Source organism: Teleopsis dalmanni, chromosome 1 (genome assembly GCF_002237135.1).
Source record: "Teleopsis dalmanni isolate 2A chromosome 1, ASM223713v2, whole genome shotgun sequence".
NCBI lineage: Eukaryota > Metazoa > Arthropoda > Insecta > Diptera > Diopsidae > Teleopsis > Teleopsis dalmanni.
In genome coordinates, this window is record NC_051846.1 from 31,819,346 (window position 1) to 31,843,135 (window position 23,790).

At 29.5% G+C, this 23,790-nt stretch overlaps 1 protein-coding gene across 1 annotated transcript in view; it reads left to right on the top strand.

Annotated features, from left to right (window-relative positions):
* LOC119668105 (GTPase-activating protein-like) overlaps positions 1 to 19,317 on the top strand; it is a 38,187-nt gene extending 18,870 nt beyond the window's left edge. Inside the window, exons 2-5 of the mRNA XM_038077501.1 lie at positions 7,697 to 9,483; positions 9,552 to 9,826; positions 10,212 to 10,419; positions 18,271 to 19,317. Of these exons, the coding sequence (XP_037933429.1) occupies positions 7,697 to 9,483; positions 9,552 to 9,826; positions 10,212 to 10,419; positions 18,271 to 19,209 (3,209 nt within the window). The 3' untranslated portion in view covers positions 19,210 to 19,317. The remainder of the gene's footprint in view (positions 1 to 7,696; positions 9,484 to 9,551; positions 9,827 to 10,211; positions 10,420 to 18,270) is intronic.
* The last annotated feature ends 4,473 nt before the right edge of the window (positions 19,318 to 23,790 follow it).

Genomic DNA, 23,790 nt, shown 5'->3' on the forward strand with positions numbered 1-23,790 from the left:
AGTATTACATAAATTAAACGATAATGTTTTTATACCTTTTAAAAAAGACAAAAAAAAATATAAAAAAAATAATTTTGGTATCTAAGTTTATAGTCTCGAAAAAAAGTTGTTTATAGTTCAGTGTACTGTGACAAAAGTAAAAACCGTTTGATATCTTTTTCTGTGTAGGCATTATTACATGGTGTCACAAAGTTAATTATCTAAAAAAATCCCACCAATTTCAAATATTTAAATAGCGTGAAAGTACAGGTTTTTCTTATTCAAATAAAAAACTATGTATATATGTGTATATTATTATTAAGTCAATGCATTCCATTCATGCCCATTAAATCGTATACATCCGCACTCCAAAAGAAGTAAGTAGTAAGTAGCACTCAACGCTCTTCTAACGCACTACATTTTTGTATGGAAATTATGTATAAAATTACATTTAATAACTATAAAAAATTTGAGAGCAACTTACATAGTAGTAACTAGCAACTCACCTTGGATTTGAAGTCAGCATAGCGTATCCAGTTGCAACTTTATTGACTCAAGTCATAATCGTAATCGCCGTCATCGTCATCGTCATCGTAATGCTGTTTTAATTAACTCAACAACTTGGCCAACAAGTGGCATGTTTTGTTGTTTATTGTGGGTATTGTTTTACAAAACAATCAACTTGTATGCACAATACCACACGTACTCCACTCCCCACCAATCCACTCCACTCCCAAATAAGACGATATAAACAAAAGATGATTACGCACTTCAATTATAAATGAATTACTCGCTTACAATGGACTAAGTTTTTGGCATTATAACCTTCAATTACAACCAAAATAAGAAGTCTGTTGATGATTTACTCACCCAGCAAAGCGTAAAAATGACAATGACTGGGCATTGTAGGTTCGTTTGTTTATTTACACAAAACTCCAATAAAATTTATTTTTTTAAAATTGTCAAGTCAATTATGATAAGTGTGGATGAACAGAGATACACACTCGTATTGGTATTCGTACATTTTTCCAAGTGTATTTACAAGTATTCCGTTTGCCTTGCTGTCCATTTTCTAAAACATGTGCAAGCCTTTTGCGGTAATTTCATTGCAAAATTGAAAATTGGAATATACTATTAAAAAAAAAAAATAACTAAATTGAATAAAAACATGTCAGTGACATTGTTGCTGTTGCTGAGTTGTGTACGGTAATCAATGAATAAGCAACAATTAAAATTGGTTACACTGCAAAACCGCACGCTGCCTTCCTCCGCTCATATAAAACTTAAAGTGATTACCAGTATATATCGTACGACTTTCATAGTTTTTAGCGGTTTAATTTGCATTATTCACAGCATGAATCAGTTTTGCCCATTTTGAGTTTTTCACTTATTTAGTTACATCTTTCTCGTTACTTTAGAATAAATTTAAAAAATAATTAAAAAAAAAATATTACAAAAAATAAAAAAAAATATTACAAAAACAAAATAATACAAAAAAAAATAAATTAAATTATAAAATACATGTTGAGTTATTTATTGTTTTTGCTTGGAAAAATTTAAATATAATATTAGACGTGGGTTGTTCAAAAAAAAAAACGTTTAGAATTGAGTTTTTATTTAAATGAAGGCCTTAAGAGCTGTAACTTCCAATGTTCCTAATTACATGCAGTTTTAAATTTAAAAATCATTATTCTGATGAAATATTTATTACTAATATGAAATTTATTGAAAAAAGGTAATTTATGATAATTTTATATATCAAGAATTTTTATTCTGCAAATTCTTGAATTATAAAAGGTTGTAAGTTGGATCCGGATTTATAAAACTAATTGTGTTTTTCCAAAATTTCAAATATTGACTACCTTAACCAGTTTTTAAGATTCGGTTTGACGTAACACGCATCTTCAGACACTTTCACAAACATTGTCTTATCTGATTAAACAAATTCGACTAGTGATTACTGCAACAGGGACATGTTTCTATGGCTTATGTCTTCTTTTGTTCCTATTTCTTTCAATATTCGCTTCAAACATGTTTTTCGCTGGTGCATAGTCTTTTAATTTCATAATATGAGCACACCCACGTAGACACTGGATGTCAATTTTTAAGATAACACAGGTCCAATTGCTTAAGATAATCATCGCTACTAATAGCAGACTAAATACCTTACGAAGAACTTTTTTTTCAAACACTCTAAATACTAAATCAACATTTTGGGATGCAACACTACAGATCTTATGAAGAGCTTTTCTCTTGATAAGTCCTAGTACTGCTTCATTATTCAATGAAACCGTATATCCTTCTGCAGAATACAAGAACATAGATACGAAGAGCCTATGTTCTATAGGATAAAAATTTTGGAAATGTAAAAAGAGTTACTATGGCGTGATGAGCTATATATAGGATAAAATTTTGACAATCTATAGAGAGTTCTACAATATATTCTAATTGCCTGCCGTGCCCGAAAAAGCAGCTATTGGCAGTTATACTTCTTTGTCTGAAATTTAGAGTGACATCATTATTGTTGTTTATAACGATACCAGTGACAAATTTCAAATAATATTACTATCAAATATATAGACACCATCAACCAGCTGGCCTGGTCGTCCAAGCTAAGTTAGAAAGAGCAAAATCTTTAAAGCTTTCTTCATTCATTAGTTATTACCTTAGTTAACACTTTTTTTCTATTTGTTTATAAAACACATATAAATTAGCATTGGTATGTTATAAATTAACTGTTTCTATACAGCGATATTCATATAAATGTTTAATTTTTGTTCATACATATACTAAATGTTGTTTTGGAATTTTTATATTTAAAAAATATATACACAAATTTTTCTTAATGAAATTTGATTGAAGACAATTAAAAACGGTTATCTATCTATCAAGTGATTATTATTATTGCGGTTTTTGCCAATTGTGGTTTACGAAGTCAAAGTCAACTGTGTAAGATTTGAGAAATTTTTTTCTGTACTAAATGATTGTACAATATGATAGTGTATTTGATATATAGCACGTAACTAAATTAAACCATATTTTTACCTTTGGGTTTGATTAAAATGCAATAATACCATTCACATTAGCTTTCTTTATGTGTGCACTAATCAACTATTTTTGGGTTTAAAACGTCTGATTTTGGTTAAATTGCGATTCAGTTACATGTCAAAGAATGTAAATATTAAATTACTTTAAATATGTAAAGTAAATATTAGTTTAAATATTAAAGTTTAAGCTATTGGGTGCCACATTCTTTAACACACTCGACGATATTTTTAACTTTAATATTCTTCAGTTACTTACATTTATCAATATGTCGGGCTAATTCTAATATGCTTATCCTTCTACTTTGAATTACGAGAAATGTGGAATCAACACGGTTTTAGCTAATTGATTCGATCCTCTTTCCATTTCTTTCCACTTGTTAATTTTATTTTTGTTTAACTATTATTCCTTGTCAATAGTCACTGAAAACGATCAGTAACATCTTTCTATTTATAAGTTATTTTTTGTCATTTGACTTTAATATATTTCATAGTATATATTTAATAAAATTGGATAAATTAACCCTTCTGTCAGTTCTCAAGATTACTGACACGTTTTTATTTAAAAGTAATTTTCTGTAATATAAATATATATATATATATATATCAGATCTTAAGATCGACCCTAATCCGTGGTATCACAACGGGTCATTAGTTGTGCTCAAGTAGTCTTTGGACACAAGACCGCCACTCCAACCTAATCTAAATTATGGTATATTGTGGTGTATATATATATGGTATATATATATGATATGTATATAATATATATATACATATGATATGTATATAATATATATATATGTATATGATATGTATATAATATTTATATATATATATGATATGTATATAATATTTATATATGTATATGATATGTATATAATATTTATATATATATATGATATGTATATAATATATAAATATATATAAAATATATATGATATATATAGTCAAGTTTCCATAACTCGAAGAAAAGGTTCGACTTATAGAGACTTCGAATTAAAGAATTTTTTGGTAGTTGTATGTAATTTGTCCTCTAAACCCTGTTTATTTATTAATAAAAGTGTAGACGTAAAAATTGCCCCAACAGCCGATACTGCGGCCAGAAAAGTCCTATTGTACCATTTTTTTTTGTATTTTAACCCTGTTTAATTAGAGTTATAGAAAATTCGAGTTATAGAAGTTCGAGTTATGTATGGAAGTTTGACTGTATTTGTATTTTACCGTTAATTTCTTGAAATTTATGTGGGGTTCGTTTCACGTAGACGCGCTAACACCGGTTTCTACCATCTACCATAGTATATCTGGAATATTGAATGTAAATGACCTTAATAAGTCATAAACAGGAAATTTGCAAAAAAAAAACTAAATAGTTTACTTTGTTGTTTCTAGGAAAACATCTGTTTTGTCTTGTTTTCATATCAGTCATCACTTATTCATTCTTCAAATCATAGAGAAGAAAAAAAACAAAGACTTAAATTAATTCCATACGTAATATTTTATTTTCTGAAATCATCAATGAATTCTGCTAATTAATAAAATAAAATTAAAAAAGAACAAAATCATTGTGATGAAATGGGATTTTCCCAAAAATGCTAAATAAACAACTTCAGAACGATCAACTACGATACGTCGATAAACACGAATTTAGTTTAAAATTAGTAGTACACACACTCAACCGCAAACATTTACGTACGTACATGTTTACCAACAAGTGTATATGATGAGTGTGTGTGCATGGGTGTGTGTGTGTGTGTATGAATGTGTCTAAGCACTTGTTGTGTTAAGTCTGCCACTAGTAAATTTACGCTACTATTTCACTTTCAATGTCATCAACATGTTTCGCGACTGACACGAACGACACACAAACAAATCGTAAACATTAACATATACGGCGGCGGAATATTGAAGCCGAAAACGCGAAAACGCTGTGCCTGCCTGCACGGAAGTTCGCATGATTCTTGACATGTTTTCGCACTACCGCTTAATTTACCTCAAAAAAAGAAAAAACGAAAAAAAAATTAGAAGAATCTTATTTTTCACAATATTAAAACACATTATGAAAAATTGTTTTTTTTTTATTATCAAAACTTGTTTAGAGAGGTTTTCATTCATAAAATTTAATTATTGCGCAAATAAGTTAAAGTGCTTTTAAAATTATCTCCTACAATAACAACAAATTGAAATTCAACAAATAAACAAAAAGGCAAAGCAAATAAAATAATACAAATGCAAATGCAAATACAAATACAAAAATAAAAACAAAAACTGAATTATTTCGCAAACACATTAACAAAGATTGCTGTTGTCTATTTCATTGACTAAAAGACGACAACGACGTCGACGACGACGACGTGAATGACTTTTGTTCTTTACTGATAAGCTCGTATCAAACAGCTGTGCCAATATCAATAATAACAACACAAGAATTTAATATATGCGTTTGTTGGTGGTATATGTCGTACGATGTAGACATGTATACATGTGTTGTGTTGTGTTGAATTGTGTTTACAAACATATATTATGTTTATATACACAACAATGCTTGCAATATTTACTTCCTTTGCTATTTCTGCTACATGCGACGTACCTTCACACTTTCATGCAAATCAATCGTCCTACGTCCTCTGCTGTTGCGATTATCCGGTGATTATATTTCATTTCCGCTTATATACCATTTTCTATAATTCATTCATGCATTCATACGTTCATTTTTCATTCATACAAATCATTCACTATTATATGAGTATAGTTGTTTGTATGTATTTATTTACTATTATAAAAGACGAGAACCAACAATGACTTTGTTGGGTTGGTGTGGTATGTCTCCTTATCTATTTAGCAAAGGCGTGCATATATACCACTATATATACATATATGTATATATAGCTAAATCAAGAAGAAAATACATATATATACACATATATATGTATTATAGAAAAACCACGCAAAAATTATGCTAACTTTCTATAATAGAAATGATTTAGTTATTTCCTCTGCTGGCGGCTACACACTCATATAACACTCATAAGCTTATCAGTAATAAAATTAATTTGTATTTAATATATTTATTTGCATATAAATATTTACTAAAAACCAAAATTTATAGAATCAAAATGAATATTATTGTTAGTATAAATATTTGTGCAAGTATATTCAGGTGCTTCAACTGAATTTAGTATCATTTTAGTGTGTACTTACTATATTATTAGTTAATATATAATTTGCTGATATTTATTTTTTTTTTGTGTTGATTTTATAACACAGGAAGTCACGTTTTCATTTCCTTTTCACCAATTTTTTTTTAATTTTTTTTTAAATTTAGTTTGAATTATAAGATTTACAAAATTCTGACGAAAGTAGTATAAAATTTTGGCAAATTGATTATTTTATTTCGTTATACCTTAAATATTTACCTACTTTATTTGAATGTGTGTATGATTGGCATGGCATGACCATGGATTTTTGTCAAGGTCATATCGTGTACATGCGATGTGTTTAAAATTATATTACCCAGATACTGTAAACAAATTTGGTTAATTATATTATTAAATGTTATATTGTTGTTTATAAAAATGTTTAATATTTTACAGGCGGAAATTGTAAATAATGTAGAATACGTCAAAATCAAATTTCCGCTTTCTTTACTTTATGCACTCACTTCAATGCTTAATAAATTTTTGATTTTTATTTTTGCAAAAATTGTTCACAATTGTCGGTGTCATATTACCTTAACTGATAAAAAATATATTATTATAATTTACTTCAATATTATACTTAATGAACTAAGATTAGTCTAAAATTTCAATAATAGTGTGCATTAGAGATAAATATACACTTAGCTGCAACTATCGGAAATAGATTTATAAACTTCTTAAGAATAGTAAAATAATAAAAGCTAGAAATCAGAGGAATTGACTTATAATGACCCAATGTTGGTACTACATCTCTTAAAATGACAAGACATGTATGCGCAAAGAACCAGATAAAACCTATTGTCAGATCTCAAACTTGAACAGATTCGGTGCTGATGGGTCACTGCTTACTAGGAAAACATGCTATGAGACTGAGCCTAACTTTTAATGAAATTTGTCGTGGGTGTAGCTCTGCGGATAAAAAATTGTACTCCATCATTATCTCCATCAATATTCATCATTGGCTAGGAGAAGATTTAAAATATTTGAGACCCTTTTTCTTACCGTTCTGATAAGTCTGTTTTCCTGTAAAATTACTGATCAAGTTTATAGATTCATCGGGTTGGTGCACTTTCACTTAAATGAGAAAGACGTGCCTTTTGGCTTTTTTTGTACGCTATTCTGTTGACTGCTCTCGATCTAGTCTCTAATCATCCAACGAGGTTAAAAATTCAAATTCAAATAATCATATTAGCGAGATATGAGAATTAAAAACTAACAAAAAAGCGATACTTTATCAAAAAACTAAAAATATTCCAAGTTCCAAAAAAGAAATATTAAATATGCAAAAGCAACACATTCTTACACGGTTATATGACTTAAAGAGATAATTATTAAATATAAAATATAACAAATTTTATTTTTTATTACTTTAATAATTTTTGTAAATTTAATTTAAATTGATAATATTATTAATTCAAAAATCATTACACGATTTATTAGCATCAACACTAAATATGTTCTTTTGTTATATTTTTACAGGAGAAGCAAAAAATTTAACCAGTCGAAATGCGGCCAATACAAGTTGTAGCACACAAGGTACCCGCGATGTCTATTGCACGATTGCACTCGATCAGGAAGAAATTTGTCGAACACCCACCATAGAACGCACACTATCACCATTTTTTGGTGAGGAGTATCAATTCAAAATACCACGACGATTTCGTTATCTATCCGTATACGTTTGGGATCGGGATCGACATATAAAACAAGATAAACCGATTGGTAAAATAGCAATTAAGCGTGAAGAACTGCACATATATAATCATAAGGATCATTGGTTCTCACTAAGACCAGTTGATTCGGATTCAGAAGTGCAAGGTATGGCACACATTGAAATGCAATTCGAAGAGGTACAAACACATGTAAACGAACAACGAATAAATTTAATGAGACCAGGCGAATATGATCGTAACGATATAATCGAAATTGGTCATCATCATCATCAAGCACATCAAAATGATTACAAAGAGAACAGCGAATTAAGTAATATACAGCGCAGCACTTTAAAAGGGCGCAATCTTTTTGGTTCACAAACAGAACAAACCAGTAATTGGAAGAATTCCTCATTAAACAGTGGCAAAAATGCAAGGATTTCAATACGTGTACCAGAATGTGTAGATCTTGCAAAGAAAAATGGTACCTGCGATCCATATGTTGTATTCACAGCTTTCTATACGAACAAACGACAGATAACAAAACGTACAAAAGTGCGTAAGAAAACTGTTAATCCAGAATTTGATGAAATCATACACTTCGATTTATGCATTGAGGCAGATACGAATACCAATAAAACAACAACACATTATGATACTACAAACTCAAATAAAGCTTATACTGTCTATCCAGTAGGCGGTGCTGATCTCTGTGAAATAACTGTCACACTCTGGCATGATGCATCTGGCATGGCTGATAAAGTGTTTTTGGGTGAAGTTAAAATTCCGCTCACAAATAAACAACAGCAAACGTCCTCACTACAATCCAAATGGTATTTTCTACAACCGCGTTCAATTGGCGCCACTACACGTACGCTGGGTACAACACCACGTTCCTGTGCGACACCGCCTGGTACGCGACTTAGTTGTGATAGTACTATTGGTTCGTTGCGTCTTAAATTACTTTATACCGCCGATCATGTCTTCCCACTAGCTACCTACGATGCTTTAATGAATTTGCTATTAGAATCCGTTGATCAGCGGCCCATAACAATATCCACCGTTTCTGTACTTGGTGAGCTGGTATCGTGCAAAACAGATGTAGCGCAACCGTTAGTACGAATATTTACACATACTGATTGCATTGCGTCCATTATTAAAGCGCTAGCTGATCATGAAATATCGAATCATACCAATCCAACGACTATATTTCGCGGCAATACACTTGTTTCGAAAATGATGGACGAAGCTATGAGACTATCTGGATTACATTATCTGCACCAAACACTACGACCTGTACTAGCACAAATTCTTGCTGATAAGAAGCCCTGTGAAATTGATCCTTCAAAGGTGAATAATAGTTCTGCTGTTAATTCGAATTTACATCATCTGCAAGATTATGTGGAACGTGTTTTTGATGCTATAACAAAAAGTGCGGTACGCTGTCCTAAGGTGCTACGACATATCTTTCATGATCTCCGTGAATGTGCTGCAAGGCATTTTCCACGCAATCGCGAGGTGCGTTACTCTGTTGTTTCGGGTTTTATATTTTTAAGATTTTTCGCACCGGCAATACTTGGACCAAAACTATTTGATCTTACCACAGAACCATTGGTATGACAAGCATTTAAATTTATATTACTATGTATATTATACTAATGTAAATATAATTTCTTTTTTAGGACTGTCAAACGAATCGAACACTAACGCTGATTTCTAAAACTATACAATCTCTGGGAAATCTTGTAAGTTCACGTTCCTCTCAACAACCCTGCAAAGAGGAATATACCGGCGAATTGTATAAGAAATTCTGCACAGAAAAGCATGTTGAGGCTGTAAAACAATTTTTGGATATTATATCCACACCTGGTGATGATGTACGCCAACAAAATAATAATCTGCTGCCGTTGACAGGAGTAGAATATGATGAACCAGAGCCAATACTACTTAAAGAAGGGTAAGAAGCATAGTTCTTTTTTTATTATTAAATTATTGTTAAATAGTAAATTTTTCTGTAATAGTAATTATATACTAATTTTTGGCGCTTTTCTAATTATTTTCTCTGCTTTGTTCTCTTCCTACACACACACATATATATGCTTACAACCTACTACAACTACCACATTGCTTACACTCAAATATTCCACCTTACATATATATAATATTTTTATAAACGTACAAAAAATTTTACTAACCTAGAGAGGGGTAAGGATTATTCAAAATTGTTGTTTTTAATTTGTTTTGTTACTTATATTATTTCATGTATTTTTATTTTATTTTAATTAGTTTGTAAATTATCTAATCCTATATAATATTAATTAAAAAATTTACACTACTTTCAGCATGATGGCAAAATATCCACAAGGTAGAAAGCGTTTCGGTCGACGACCTTTTCAAAAATTTAAGCTGCGCTACTTTCGGCTGACCACTAACTCGCTAAGCTATTCGAAATCGAAGGGCAAACAACCCATCTGTGATATTCCCCTCTCGGAAATTGAACGCGTTGAGCAAATTAACGAGAAAAGCTTCAAGATGCAAAACTGTTTTAAGGTAAGACTCAATTGAACCGCACACAGCGTGGGTGGGCACTATTAATTCTAGTTAATGGCAGCGCTTATACAGTAGAAACCTATTATTTAAAATTTGTGTCACACCGCAACTTTGTCATTTATACATTTATATCGAAAAGTCGTAAACGTGCCGCACTGAGTACTCCAATTGTTCTCAGAAAAATAAATGAACAAAAAATTATAAAATAAAATTTATTCACTTTTCGTTGTCATTTGCATAATTGTTACGCGACTTTGTATAGAAATTGCCAGTTTATTGCAACTGTCAAAGGCGTTTAAAGTTTTTAATTAATTTGCAATTATTTGCTAATGTTGAACGTGATTTCTAATTTTATAAAATCGCAAAATGCCACAAAATTATATTTCAATTATTGTATACGATTTCAAACGTAATGTTAATCGCAATAATTATTTATAAAATTTTTTTTTAATATCTTACAATGTTAATTTGTTGCCTACATTCGTGTTTAAAGTTTTTTTTTTTTTATCAAATATCTTAATATGGCAACAATTAAATTAAAGCCGACAATATTATTATATTTTTAAAATCTTCATGAATTGCTAAATATTTGACAATTTGCCAAATATTTGAGTAACAGTTACGTTTGTTATGTGAATTATTTGTGTACACTTTAGAAAATATTGCAAGTCATAATTTCAGTAGACAATTGTATTTAATTTCAAAAATAAATGTCAAAAAAATATTCAAATGGATGTATCAAAATAACTATATAAACAAATTGGGCATGTTTATATATAGATTACCGATTATTTCTCCTAGGGCAAGAACTTACCAATCAGTTGCTTCAACTAAAGCATAACCTGTTCAGCACAACAGCATCAGTTCTGACGGGTCACTGCATACTAGAAATATAAATATCAGAATAGAGAAATATCAGAATAAGAAACGTACAAGCCAGTTACTTTAAGTAAGGCATAACTAGCTCAGCACTTCGGTATCAGTGCTGACGGGTCACTGCGTACTAAAAATAATTGCTATGCGACTGAGTCTACCCTATAATATTTGTCGTGTTGGTAGCACTGCGGATAAAGAGAAAACTGACAGAGCTGTCTTCCTACAAAATTAGGGACTTGGCAAAGTTTATAGACTTGTCAAGTTAGCTCACTTTTGTTTAAACGAGAGAGTCGACATCTAATCTGCGTATGAACAACGCTAATCCACGGTACCACAGCGTGTCATTATTTTAGCTCAAGTGGACTTTGAGCATAAGGCTGCAACTCTAACCTAACTCTAACTAACTTCTTTTATATGCCTTGTCTGCTTCAAACGACTAACATTATTGTTACTCTTAACCAATACGTAGCCTTCTGAAAGAAAAATCTCTTAATTTTCAAAACTGTTGTCGACGTATCTAATTTCCTTGATGGTTTAAAATATATATCTAAGCATTCCAGTTTTCATGATTTCTTAATTCATACGTCAAAGCGCTACTAAGTTTGAAGTATATGTTTTTAGTATCATAACTAAGAACGACAAATCCATAACAGTTATTTATTACCATAAAAGCTGCGCTTGCCTTCTCAATTCGAATGCGTACTTCTTTAGAATGAAGCCATTTCTAGCCTAGTTCTAGAGTTACCCTGTGAATCTATTTTATTATCGCATTACGGCCCTTTGCCCAGTCTATCCTTTTAGGAATGCGAGCAAAAAATTACTGTAAGAGCCATGTTATGTAGAGGCTCATGGGCTTGTCAAAATTGTTACTGGTTTCAATACAAATTATAAAATTGAGAGTGAGAGAAAAAACTATGTCGGTTCAAATTTGATCATGAAAGCGGAGGCCATCTATGCCTCGTCACTTAGGCAAAGCAGTATTGTTCAGTAATAAATATCAGCCTCTAGGTCTTTTAGTAGCAAATTATTGCAATTTCTGTGACAATCTGCATAACATGCATTTTCGTCACCGCTCAAAAGAGCCAATTTTGACGAGCCCATAACACTCTACATAACATGTCCCTTAGTAACGTAGGCGTCACACCGTAATTAACATTTGAAGAGATGTTTAAGCCGTATTAAATTTAATAGAGATCATTATTACTTTAGTAAGGTTTCCTGTTTAAACCGATGTGTCCCACAATTTTCATATGGATTTAACGAGAATTTGATGAAAATGAGGTTTTAAGAAGTTTAATTCAATATTAATCACCAAAGTCTACACCTTTAAGCATCCGTGGTATCACAATGGGTTATTATTTGAGTTCAAGTAAGTTTTAGGCAGAAATCCGCCACTCCAACCGATCTTTACCTAACTTATTTAAGCAATATAATGAGTCCTACTAAAAACTCAGTCTATAAATGACATATAATGTTATTATTTTAGCTTAAGTAGACTTTGGGCACAAGGCCATCACTTTAACTTATCACATTTAAGCAATATAATGAGTCCTAATAAAAAATCAGTCTGTACGTCTAATATATAGCTTTGAAAAACCAAAAAGATATACCCACTTTATATAATTGCAATCATTAAAAGATATATGTGTATATTTTACTGACATATATACAATAGATCGCTGACTCAGTGCGGCATTTTTGACCTTATATCGATTTCAATATCAAGAAATAAGTATTCATATTTCTAACAAAATGTCATGAGAGTTACAATTATTTTCTGTAATTATAATACACGATTTTACTTTCACTTAATTACCTTGTTTACTAACAGTAACACACACGCAATCATACATACATACATACCTAGATGCATGCACATCTTAAACTACTTTTATAAATTAATTTGTTTGTTATTTTATTAATTATTAAAGCATAAATATTCAAGCAACCCACTTACATATTGTGCCCACTGAAAAGCACGCAAACTTGAAGGCTTAAATTATTTATGCAAATATGCGACTGAAATAAATGTAAGAAGAGAAAGAAAATTGAAATGAAAATGAAAATGAAAATAATATAAAAACAATTGTTGTATTGCAACATAAAGACCCACAGTAATATCTACAACCATACCATGCCATACCATACCCAACAACAACGTTAGTCATAAATTCCGACTTCAGCAGACGTAAGTCATACGGAATCTATAAAAGAAAAAAGGTAGCACCACCGGAAACGCATGATTTTGTTTTTTATGCAGTACACATTATTTGCATTTGTGTTATGCATTTGTCATGCTGAGCTCGTATCTGACAAAGAAAAAACAAAAATAAATTAAATGCAAAAATCAGAAAAAAAAATTGATCAAAAAAATCGTACATATTCCTTACAATTTTTTAAAAGAATTTTATCAAAACCGATCAGTTGGGTATTGAAGACAGTTTAAGTTCTTTTATTGTTGTTTGACAGTTTTAATAAAACAGGTATAAGTCTTTTTTTCATTTAATATCATTATCTCTATATTCGTACAGATCGAATTTCAACATTTTTCTAAACTCCTAATGAAGAGAAACGCTTCATAAACCTATATTGTATTCTCTTTAATGCTACTCGTATGATATAATTCCATATGTATCCAGTAGTTATTAATTCTATATTTATCACAAGGTCATCCCGATTGCTTTTAGCACAATGTCTATGGAATGTTATTATTTGTAGAACTGCAAAGAATGGATCCAATGTGTCAAAAAGCAGTAAAGACGTTGAATTTGACAAGAGCCGGTAGTGATTAATTCTATATTTATCAGAAGATCAGTCCTATTGTTTCCAACACAATGTCTATGTAATGTTATTATTTGGATAACTGCAAAGAATGGGTTCAGTATGTTAAAAAGCAGAGTCGTGTCAATTGAAATTGACAAGAACCGGTAGTGATTAATTCTGTATTTATCAGAAAATCAGACATATTGTTTCCAACACAATGTCTGTCTAACGTTATTATTTGAAAGAATAAAGAAAGAAAGAAAACAAAGAATATGTCAAAAAGCAGGGCCGTAAAGACGTTGAATTTGACAAGCGTACTTAATACCCTAGCATATCATTAACTATTGACAATGCAGAACAAATTAAGAAAATGGGAAAATTGCGGAATCATTATCAGGAAAATTGCAATGAATATATATATATATATAACCTATATACTTCGTAAAGGAAATTTATCTTCTTTACAGCGACATCTCTTAAAGTCGCTGAAATAGATATATTGAACATGTTGAATACCTGATCACTCGCATCAGTTGCTTTCGATTTATTCACCCAAAACATGAACAGTTTAAATTCTGAGAAAAGATATTGCATGAAACTCTCAACATATTAGTAATAAGGAACTTTGTTTCTGTCATACGCTGTTACCAAGGGAACATTGTAAAACCTAGTGTACTTTTTCTGGTTCAAAATTAGATTTTCCAAAACATTCTTTTTTTTTTTGGATACTTTGAATATTTTGCGAGCCAAGATATATAAACTTTTATGTCACAATGGGTCTTATTCTTAGGACTTCAATGAGCAAGACATGTGGCGATGTGTATTTTATTTTCATTGATATTTCCAATCCTCTGAATTTCATGACATTCGAACCTAATACATGTAATTACAATCGAGCATTTTAAAAACATTGATTTTTTACATTTTAGCTGAATATTTGGACTACTAAAAAGTGCTCCCATCAATCGACAATTGTCTGATTTATTCTCTAAAAACCGCATTTTAACTATCAAACACATATTTTGGGTGTTCACTTGTTTTGGAGCCATGTTATTTTTATCTTTTCGGAAAAATGTATTTTGCTTCGAAAGAATGGAGTTTTCTAACCTAAAAGCCATCCAAAAAGCGTATACCCCGACCAAGTGAAGTAGTGCCATAACTCCACTTCTATTTATCAGAATATCATGAAATATCAATAAAACTATAAAGGGTCTACCTTAATAGAAAAATTAGGTCGTGGACCAATAGCCGGGCAAAATTTAAAACATAAACATTGAGTTTTCTTTACTACAAAAACTTATTTTTAAAAATGGAATACACTTTGTAATTCTGTCATAGAGACGAGTATACTACGACGACTTTGTACTCAGGTTCAGAACATCCACCCTCTTACTGCAATAAATACTAGACGTTTGGTTTTTGCTTTTTCTGTATTATTTTTCATGTTACTATTATTGTTAAAAAATATAGCACTGCTACTGTAGGTTCTATTGTGCGTCCTTCTGGGTCAATAAAAAATAGTATAGAACGTACTTTACAGAGTTTTATTGCCTCTTCCGTAAGGGTATACATTCCCCTCCTCTATTCCATTTGTGCATTATCGAAGGACATTTTAACAGCACATGTGTGGCTGACTTTTCATTCTCTTCGCAGGATCTTCAGTTTGCATCCGTACATATGCCCAGTTATTTTCCATTTAAAATAGAGAAAAATTTCTTTCAACGCGGACAAAAAAATTATTTTAGAAGAGTAAAAAAATGTTTTTTTTTAATGTTTGGAAAGACTTTCTGCGGTTAACACAAATAAATCAGTTGACTTAAAATGCAAAAATAGATTAAAAAACGCAACTTTCACTTACAATGAAATTGTACTTTAAAATTTCTGTAATAAATTTTATCTACGACTCTGCCATTTTAAAGAATTTTAATTTTAAGCTACATCAGCATAACGAAATTTGTCTCTTCTTCTGTCTTTTTTTAACAAGGAATTAAGAAATTTATTTAAAGGTTTATTCTCTGTGTGCAGCAACAACAATAGTAAAAATTAATATTAGTTTCTATTTTATATTGTTTTCATAGTTCTCATGGGTTTTTTTTTTGCGTAAATTCAAAAATTTGCATTCAACCGAGAAAATTATTGCTGAAGCATAATTAGAGTCTGTCACCACCTACAAATACTGTTCACTATTGTGCAGTTAAAAAAAGAATAGCGAAATCAAAAAAAAAAAAAATATGTTTTATATTACGGACGAAACTACAAAAGATAACACCATACCACCTGGAAAGATTAAAGTCACACGCGAACAAACGCGTCCGTTCCATTTCTTGACTTCTACTTGGTTGTAGCATTAACTGAATGAATTAATGCTAAGTCGATTCATTTTCATTTATGGGAACTAAATACGCAAGGTACTCATGGAGCGCATAATTACGAAGATAATTGTAGGAAAACATCGTAGTAGGCGTTTGCATATTTCAAAATTTCCCTTTTTATGTCTGCAATATTTACAAAAGACACTTTTATGCTACGTTGCTCCATTGAATTTAATTAGCCTGTGATCAGACCTTCATTGTTTCTTGTAACTTTTCTGCAAAGTACATACATCTCTATAGAGTGTCATCATAGAGTGCTTATATTAAATACCGGTAAATTGCATTGGAAGCGTTTGAATCATTAAAAGTAATGTTGCTATTTAAAAGGCCATATTATCCCATTATTTTCGCAAAGAGGGAAAGTTAAGAAATGATTTATGTTATAATAAAAATATTAAAAATAATAAGATTTTCACTTTCCATTGTTAAGCATTATTTATCAATGTTATCAGATGTAATTTGAATAGAAATTGAAATTACACCATGTAATTTCTTCATTTCTTCGAATTCTTAAGTAATTACTATTCATGTTATCGCTTCTTAAATTCATTAAAAATTCATTTTATAGATCTCCAATCTTATATTCTTCTATCCACTGAAATTCTTTAACTTCATCTTTGCTGCCTAGACTCCTTAAAGAATTATTACATTTTTTATCATAGTTCTACAAACTTATTTCTTAAATAGAAATTCCGTTTACACCATATCTTGTATCCACTGCTCCCATGATTCATGAAAGAATTATTGCGTTTGTTAATATAGTTCTAAAATCCTGTTTTTAAATAGAAACTTCAGTTACAATTTATCTTGTGTCCACTGCTCGTTTCTACAAATTCCTTGTCTTCATCGTCATTGTTAAACTCCTTAGAAAAAGGAGTTACTATATTTACATTTGTTACCTTATTTCATAGAATCCTCCCTTTCAAAACAAACTAAAAGTTGCTCTAAAACTTTAAATTATTAAAAAATGGTTCATCTTCTTCTCCGATGCTTAGACTTTTTAAAGGACCATTGCATTTATTACTATAGTATTCTATTATTCTACTATTAGTGGCGTGTTTGCAGTTACATATTATATATCTAATGTTTTCGGAATTTTTCGTACTACCATTTATCTCTTAGAATGAATACGGACTATAGTATTTAAGAAGTGACAATATTTGTAATACAACGATAGATAAATTGATATTTACGAACTTAAAGATTTTATCACGTGCGATACGTAGGCCATTATTTATACTGTGGCCTATTTTGATTTAAAAAAATTATAAATTTTTTTAATGATCTATAGACTTTTGTATACGGTCGAATCATTTGTTATAATATGTATTTTTTTTCATTGCGCTTAAGATACCTCTGAACCTGGTTTTTGAAAACAGTTGCGTTTAATAAACTTGAGTTTCTAAGTGGTCAAAAAGTTACTTGATAAGATTTCTAAGAGTTCGCATTATCATGGTCAATACATGTCAATACTTAGGTTGCCAGTGGTCATAACAGAAACAGTGACACTTATACTTACACGTATTTATACTTATACTTATACTTAAACTTATACTTATACTTATACTTATACTTATACTTATACTTATACTTATACTTATACTTATACTTATACTTATACTTATACTTATACTTATACTTGTACGTATACTTATACTTATACTTATACTTATACTTATACTTATACTTATACTTATACCTATACTTATACTGATACTTATACTTATACTTATACTTATACTTATACTCATACTCATACTCATACTCATACTCATACTTATACTTATACTTATTTGTAAAGAAAAATAATAATAATAAAAAATTTATTTTATTATTTTAGATTGTACGAAAAGAACGCTCACTGATTGTGCAAACAACGAATTGTGTCGAAGAGCAAGAATGGATTGATTTGCTGCATAAAATTTGCCTAACAAATTCTATACGCCAACAATATTTTCATCCTTCAGCGTTTGTAAATGGTTTCTACAGTTGCTGTTCACGATCAGATGAGAATGCAGCCGGATGCAAAAATGTATCGGCCGAAGCTATGAACTATTTTCAGATGGATTTGGTGACAGCACTCGATCCGGCACTTGATCTTCAACGTATACATACATTGATAATGTCGCATATGACACAATTAGAGGCATTACTCGATCCAATAGCTTTTAATCATTTACAACAACATAATCCACTTGTACGAACAGCAGTCACATTGCAACAACAATCGCCTACAGCTTTTGTGAAGTTCCGAGAAACCATTGAGCAACTACGAAGTGTAGCGTATATGATTGATAAGGATCATCGAGACTATAAACAAGGAATAGCGCGAGAATTGAAATATGGCAGTAGGCAGGCACCGATAGGCGATGATAATTATTTAATACTGCAACACCAGCAGCAATATCAGCCACAACATCAACAACAGCAACAGCAAATACAACAGCAGCAGCAGCAACAACAACAGCAACAACAGTCGCATGTATTACCACAAATGCAACTCGTTATGGCGCTTCCATATCAACAACATGCGCAAGGCAATATGAATGCATATTTAATGCATAATTTACAACCACAACAACAGCGACAGCAGCAATTGCAGCATCAGCACCAGCAACAACAACAATATTATTATCAGCAACAACAACAGCATTTATTGCGTGCATCAGCTACAGTTCATAATACGAATGCTTCCTCAAGTAATTCTTCCACTTCGAGCGCCGCACCAGCATTGTATCTGCGAGAAACTAATGCAGAACGCTATGCTAACAAGTGTTAAATAAGCAATAAAAACAACAACATGTTGTACCTAATATAAATCATAAAACAATATGTATAGGTACTTACTTTAAATGAGAAGTTGTAGGAACTTTTATTGTTTGATAAAACTTGTAAAATATTTTTATTATAAAATTTATAAATATTGTAAAAACAAGTAAGTCTATTAGAATCAAATTCAAAAAATAATTTATATCCTTTCAACATAGACATCTGTATTTGTAGATATACATTTATATATATACATAATATATATAAATATATTATATTATATTGTATAATTTGCCAATAAAGTTCCTTACAACTTATCATTATGAAGCAGCGAAAGTTCAAATTCTGTATAAATTTATGTTTTAAATATTTTTATATAAAAACTAACGAAATGCATACATATATATATATATATATACTTTACTTTATATATATTTTATAATTGCTAAGATAAGGAAACTATTTATTTTATACATACTATACACATGCTTATACTTATATATAAATATATGCATATATATTTACATATATGATATACAATGAAGATAAATTTTAGTAAGAATTAAAAGAAAAAAAGGAGTAAAATGAAAAATACAAAAAGAAATCAATTTAGTTTTAAACTCTTAGATTTTAAGTGTTACTTACTTTACAAGTATGTACATTTGTACTGCTATAATAGATACTAAACTCCAATATTGCATTATTTGCTTTAAGTTAGTTAAATAAGTAAAGAAAACATACTGTGTATTAGATGCATCATTATATCTATATATACATTTATTTATATTATATATTGTATATCTAATTAGTAAAATCTATTTTCTAAATTTTTAAAACTACTGAAATGCTTAAGTGTTAGTCTAACTATTCATTAAAAAAGCATTAAAATATGGGGCATAGTTAAGATTATTGGTTTTAAGTACTTTTAACATCATAAACAGTTTCCTCATAATAGCATTCATTTTTAAATATTGTTAATATACAATAGAAATACTTGCATCGATATGTAACACTTTTAGAAAATGTCGTAATAATTTCATAAATTAATTTTCATAAATTAATTTTGTTAATATTTCAATTTTTTATTTTTTATACGACTACTAAGTAAATGTTCTGTTTATATAGTAAAAGCTGTTTCTATCGAATGAATTTATTCTTTTCAATGCAGTGGTATATATAAGCGGGATAGGTTTAGAGCTCAAATTCCCATAATATATTTCATACCAGATGTAATGGATTTTTTGTATTAACTGTTTTCATACAAACTATGAGTTTATTTTAAAAAATCTTTCATTGAAATGTACCGCTGTATCAAACCACTAGTTCAAAGAACAAGTCGATTATTTGTAATAAAATTTGTATTAGCAAAATTATACAATATTTAAATTTTAAAAATCTAAAACTTGTATAATTCTAAATATCAGTGTTTTGAATACTGCTTTTTTTCTAAAGTACCTATTATTTAAATATATTTTTAATATAACTGCAACCGCATTTACTAATCATTGTGAAATTAACACTTCCAATTCATAAACTTTTATTAAAATAATTATTTAAAAAAAAATATTAACTTAAATTACGCTAAAATTCCTTACATTCAGCAAAAATTCTTAAAACCATGCCCTATAATTATTTCAAAATGTATAAATAAAAGATTATAACAGAAAACGCTTTAGTAATATAATTTTCCATCGAAGTATATATACGTTAACTTTTTAAGTTTTATTAATTTCTAAATTTTAATTTAATCAATTTAGTTGAATAATAAAAATATTCATATCAATTATAAATAGTTAAATACTTTTAAATGAATTAGCTTTTGATTTTATACATTGTAATTATTAAGCTAATATTTAGTAAAATTAATTTATATAATTATAAATGCATATACATTTACCATAGCAATTGCATACATAAATAAACCCATGATGCATACATTTACAAAATATATGAACTTAATAATTCGTCAATTCATTTTTAGCTAAACAATTAAGAATATATCTATATTAAGTATTAGCAATATGTTAATTTTGTATTTTTAGTAATTTTTTTCATATTTTCCACTATACATTTTTAACTCCTCTCTTCCATACATTTGAAATTTTACATATAATGATGGTCTTCCCTTAAATGATTCTTGTTAATTTTTTAACATTTAAAAAGAAATATTGTTTATTTAAAACTTTATTTAAAATTTTTGAATCTTATAAAAAAGTATTTTTTTTTATGTTTCACATATTGTTTTATGCATTCCATTATTTATTTATTTTTACATATTTTTTTCATGAATTTGCATTTATGCATATTGTCGTTTTAATCATTATTTTCTCATGTATAAATTCATAAACAATTTACTGCAAAAAAAAATTATTTTTTGTTTCAAAATTGTATATAAACAAACATTTAATTTATACGTAAAAGTTAAGTTTTACTTTGCTAATTTCTTATAGCAAATTCGTTAAAGTTTTCATTTTTTATACATGTATTTTCATGAGCATAGTTAAGATCTTATTTTTTTTTAAATTAGTTCATTAATTTTGTAAATTATAATTTATATTTTAAAACTAAGTTTAATTTTAATTTTATAATTATTTTTATTAAATTGGTACAAAATTTTTTAAATAAAACCCATATTACTTTTCCTGATTTGGTTTGTTTTGATTTTTATATATTTTAGGATTTAAGAATTTCTCACTGAAGCTAGACCAAAAAAGATAAACTCGGTTTAATATTATATTATTTTTGTTATCTTCAGTTGAGTTTATTTTTTAAGTTTTATATGAATAATATTTGATGTACCTGCTGGACAGAAACACCAACTATTTTTAACCAACTCAATATGAATTAAGTTAACTTTTAAAATTAACTTTCCTATATCATCATTGCTCTATGCATACCTTTCCCACGTGATCTCATTTTTTGGTGATCTTCACTTATCAGCAACCAAATATTTACTTCCTAAACTAAAGTGATAACCTTAACTTTGCCCATCAATATCGGTAAATTCAGTCCAAGCATAAATTCTGGATGTCGTAATCCTTTTTTGCACATGCCAAGGCTCTTGCAATTTGTTCATGCGATAAAGATAAAGCAATTACTGCATACCAATGGATCGTCTCCAACTTCGACCATCGACAATCTAATATGCTTTTTGTAAAAAAATATAGTCAACGCCTGTTCAAGCAATACCTTTTTACGTAGCACACAGATGGACCATTTAATGATATCAAAATGTATTTGTCGAGCAACTTCTTCATATCATGGATATATCGACTACATCGAATATGAATATGGGCTAACACAACCCTTCATACAGATGCAGTTTTAGGCTCAGATAGGCCGAAACTTAAAAGAAAGACCAACTCAAAAACCACATTTAAGGAAAATTTTATTTCAATATCTCTACTGGTTCAGAAAGTACAGAATTTTGATCAGCTAACTTCTGTTTTGTCGCACTGTGCCACGATTGCACAGCAACAAAGTTGTCAATAGACCCCCGCCTAACATTTCTCAGACAAAACGACGCATTCCAAGTACAGGAAAAAGGATGAGGATGTACTAATGTGCTAAACTTTTCAATCTCAACCATAAATGCTTCAATTCCCAATGTGTGTCCTAACTGCAGCTCCTAATGCACGGACAAACTTGAGTCCAATCGATCTTTGAACCCTCTCCATTTAAGTGGCGAGGTTTCTCCGCCTTGATTCTCGTTTAATTCAATTTAAATCCCCAATCCATCGTTACTCCTTAACAATCACCTCTTTTCTCACATTAACATTTCTTATCCATATCCTAACCCTTTGTGATTCCTTTAATATTATCTATTTTTTAGATAACAACAACCTGCGAGCTTTAACAATAACATCATTGTTCTTGTTGTGTTGTGGAGGGGGCGCGTACAGCAAAAGATCGCAGAAGAAATACAAGGGTTAGATGAGGGTTAGATGGTTCGTAGAAAAGTAGGTGAGAGGAGAAGAGACGTCCCAGCAGGAAATAGGTGTTAATGTTTCGATCAATGCCTTTATACATCAATTTAATTTATGTTTTTCTGTAATCCATTATTTTTTTATTATTTTAGTTATTCTTAACCGTATCAGTAAATTTAAATTTCTTCTTTTTAATTGAAGACTTCGAACAAAACAAAAAAAATTAGCAAAATAAACTTATTTGTGATATATTTTTTTTAGTATATTTTAAAAAATATATGCATATACCTTATTAGTATATATATAACATTTAATTCTTGTACCTAGATAACGTAGACTTAGAATGCAATTCGAATTGAATTCACAAAGCAATATTCATCAAGCAATCACTAAAAAGTTTAGTAAATAAGTCCTTATAAAAAAAAAACAAAAAACGAAAAGCAATCAATTATGTAAAATGTTTTTAAAAACGTTTTTAATAGTAAATATAATATATAAAATATATTATAAAGTAATTAAAATGTGTATTTCTTTTTTGTAATTATATTAGAAAAGCAAGTAGCATCGAAAAAGCAAGATTGGAAAAGCATCACCCTTACACTATTTCAATTAACGAATTTCAGCAATTAAATCCCTAATTGTTTATCTATTAGTTGCATATTCCA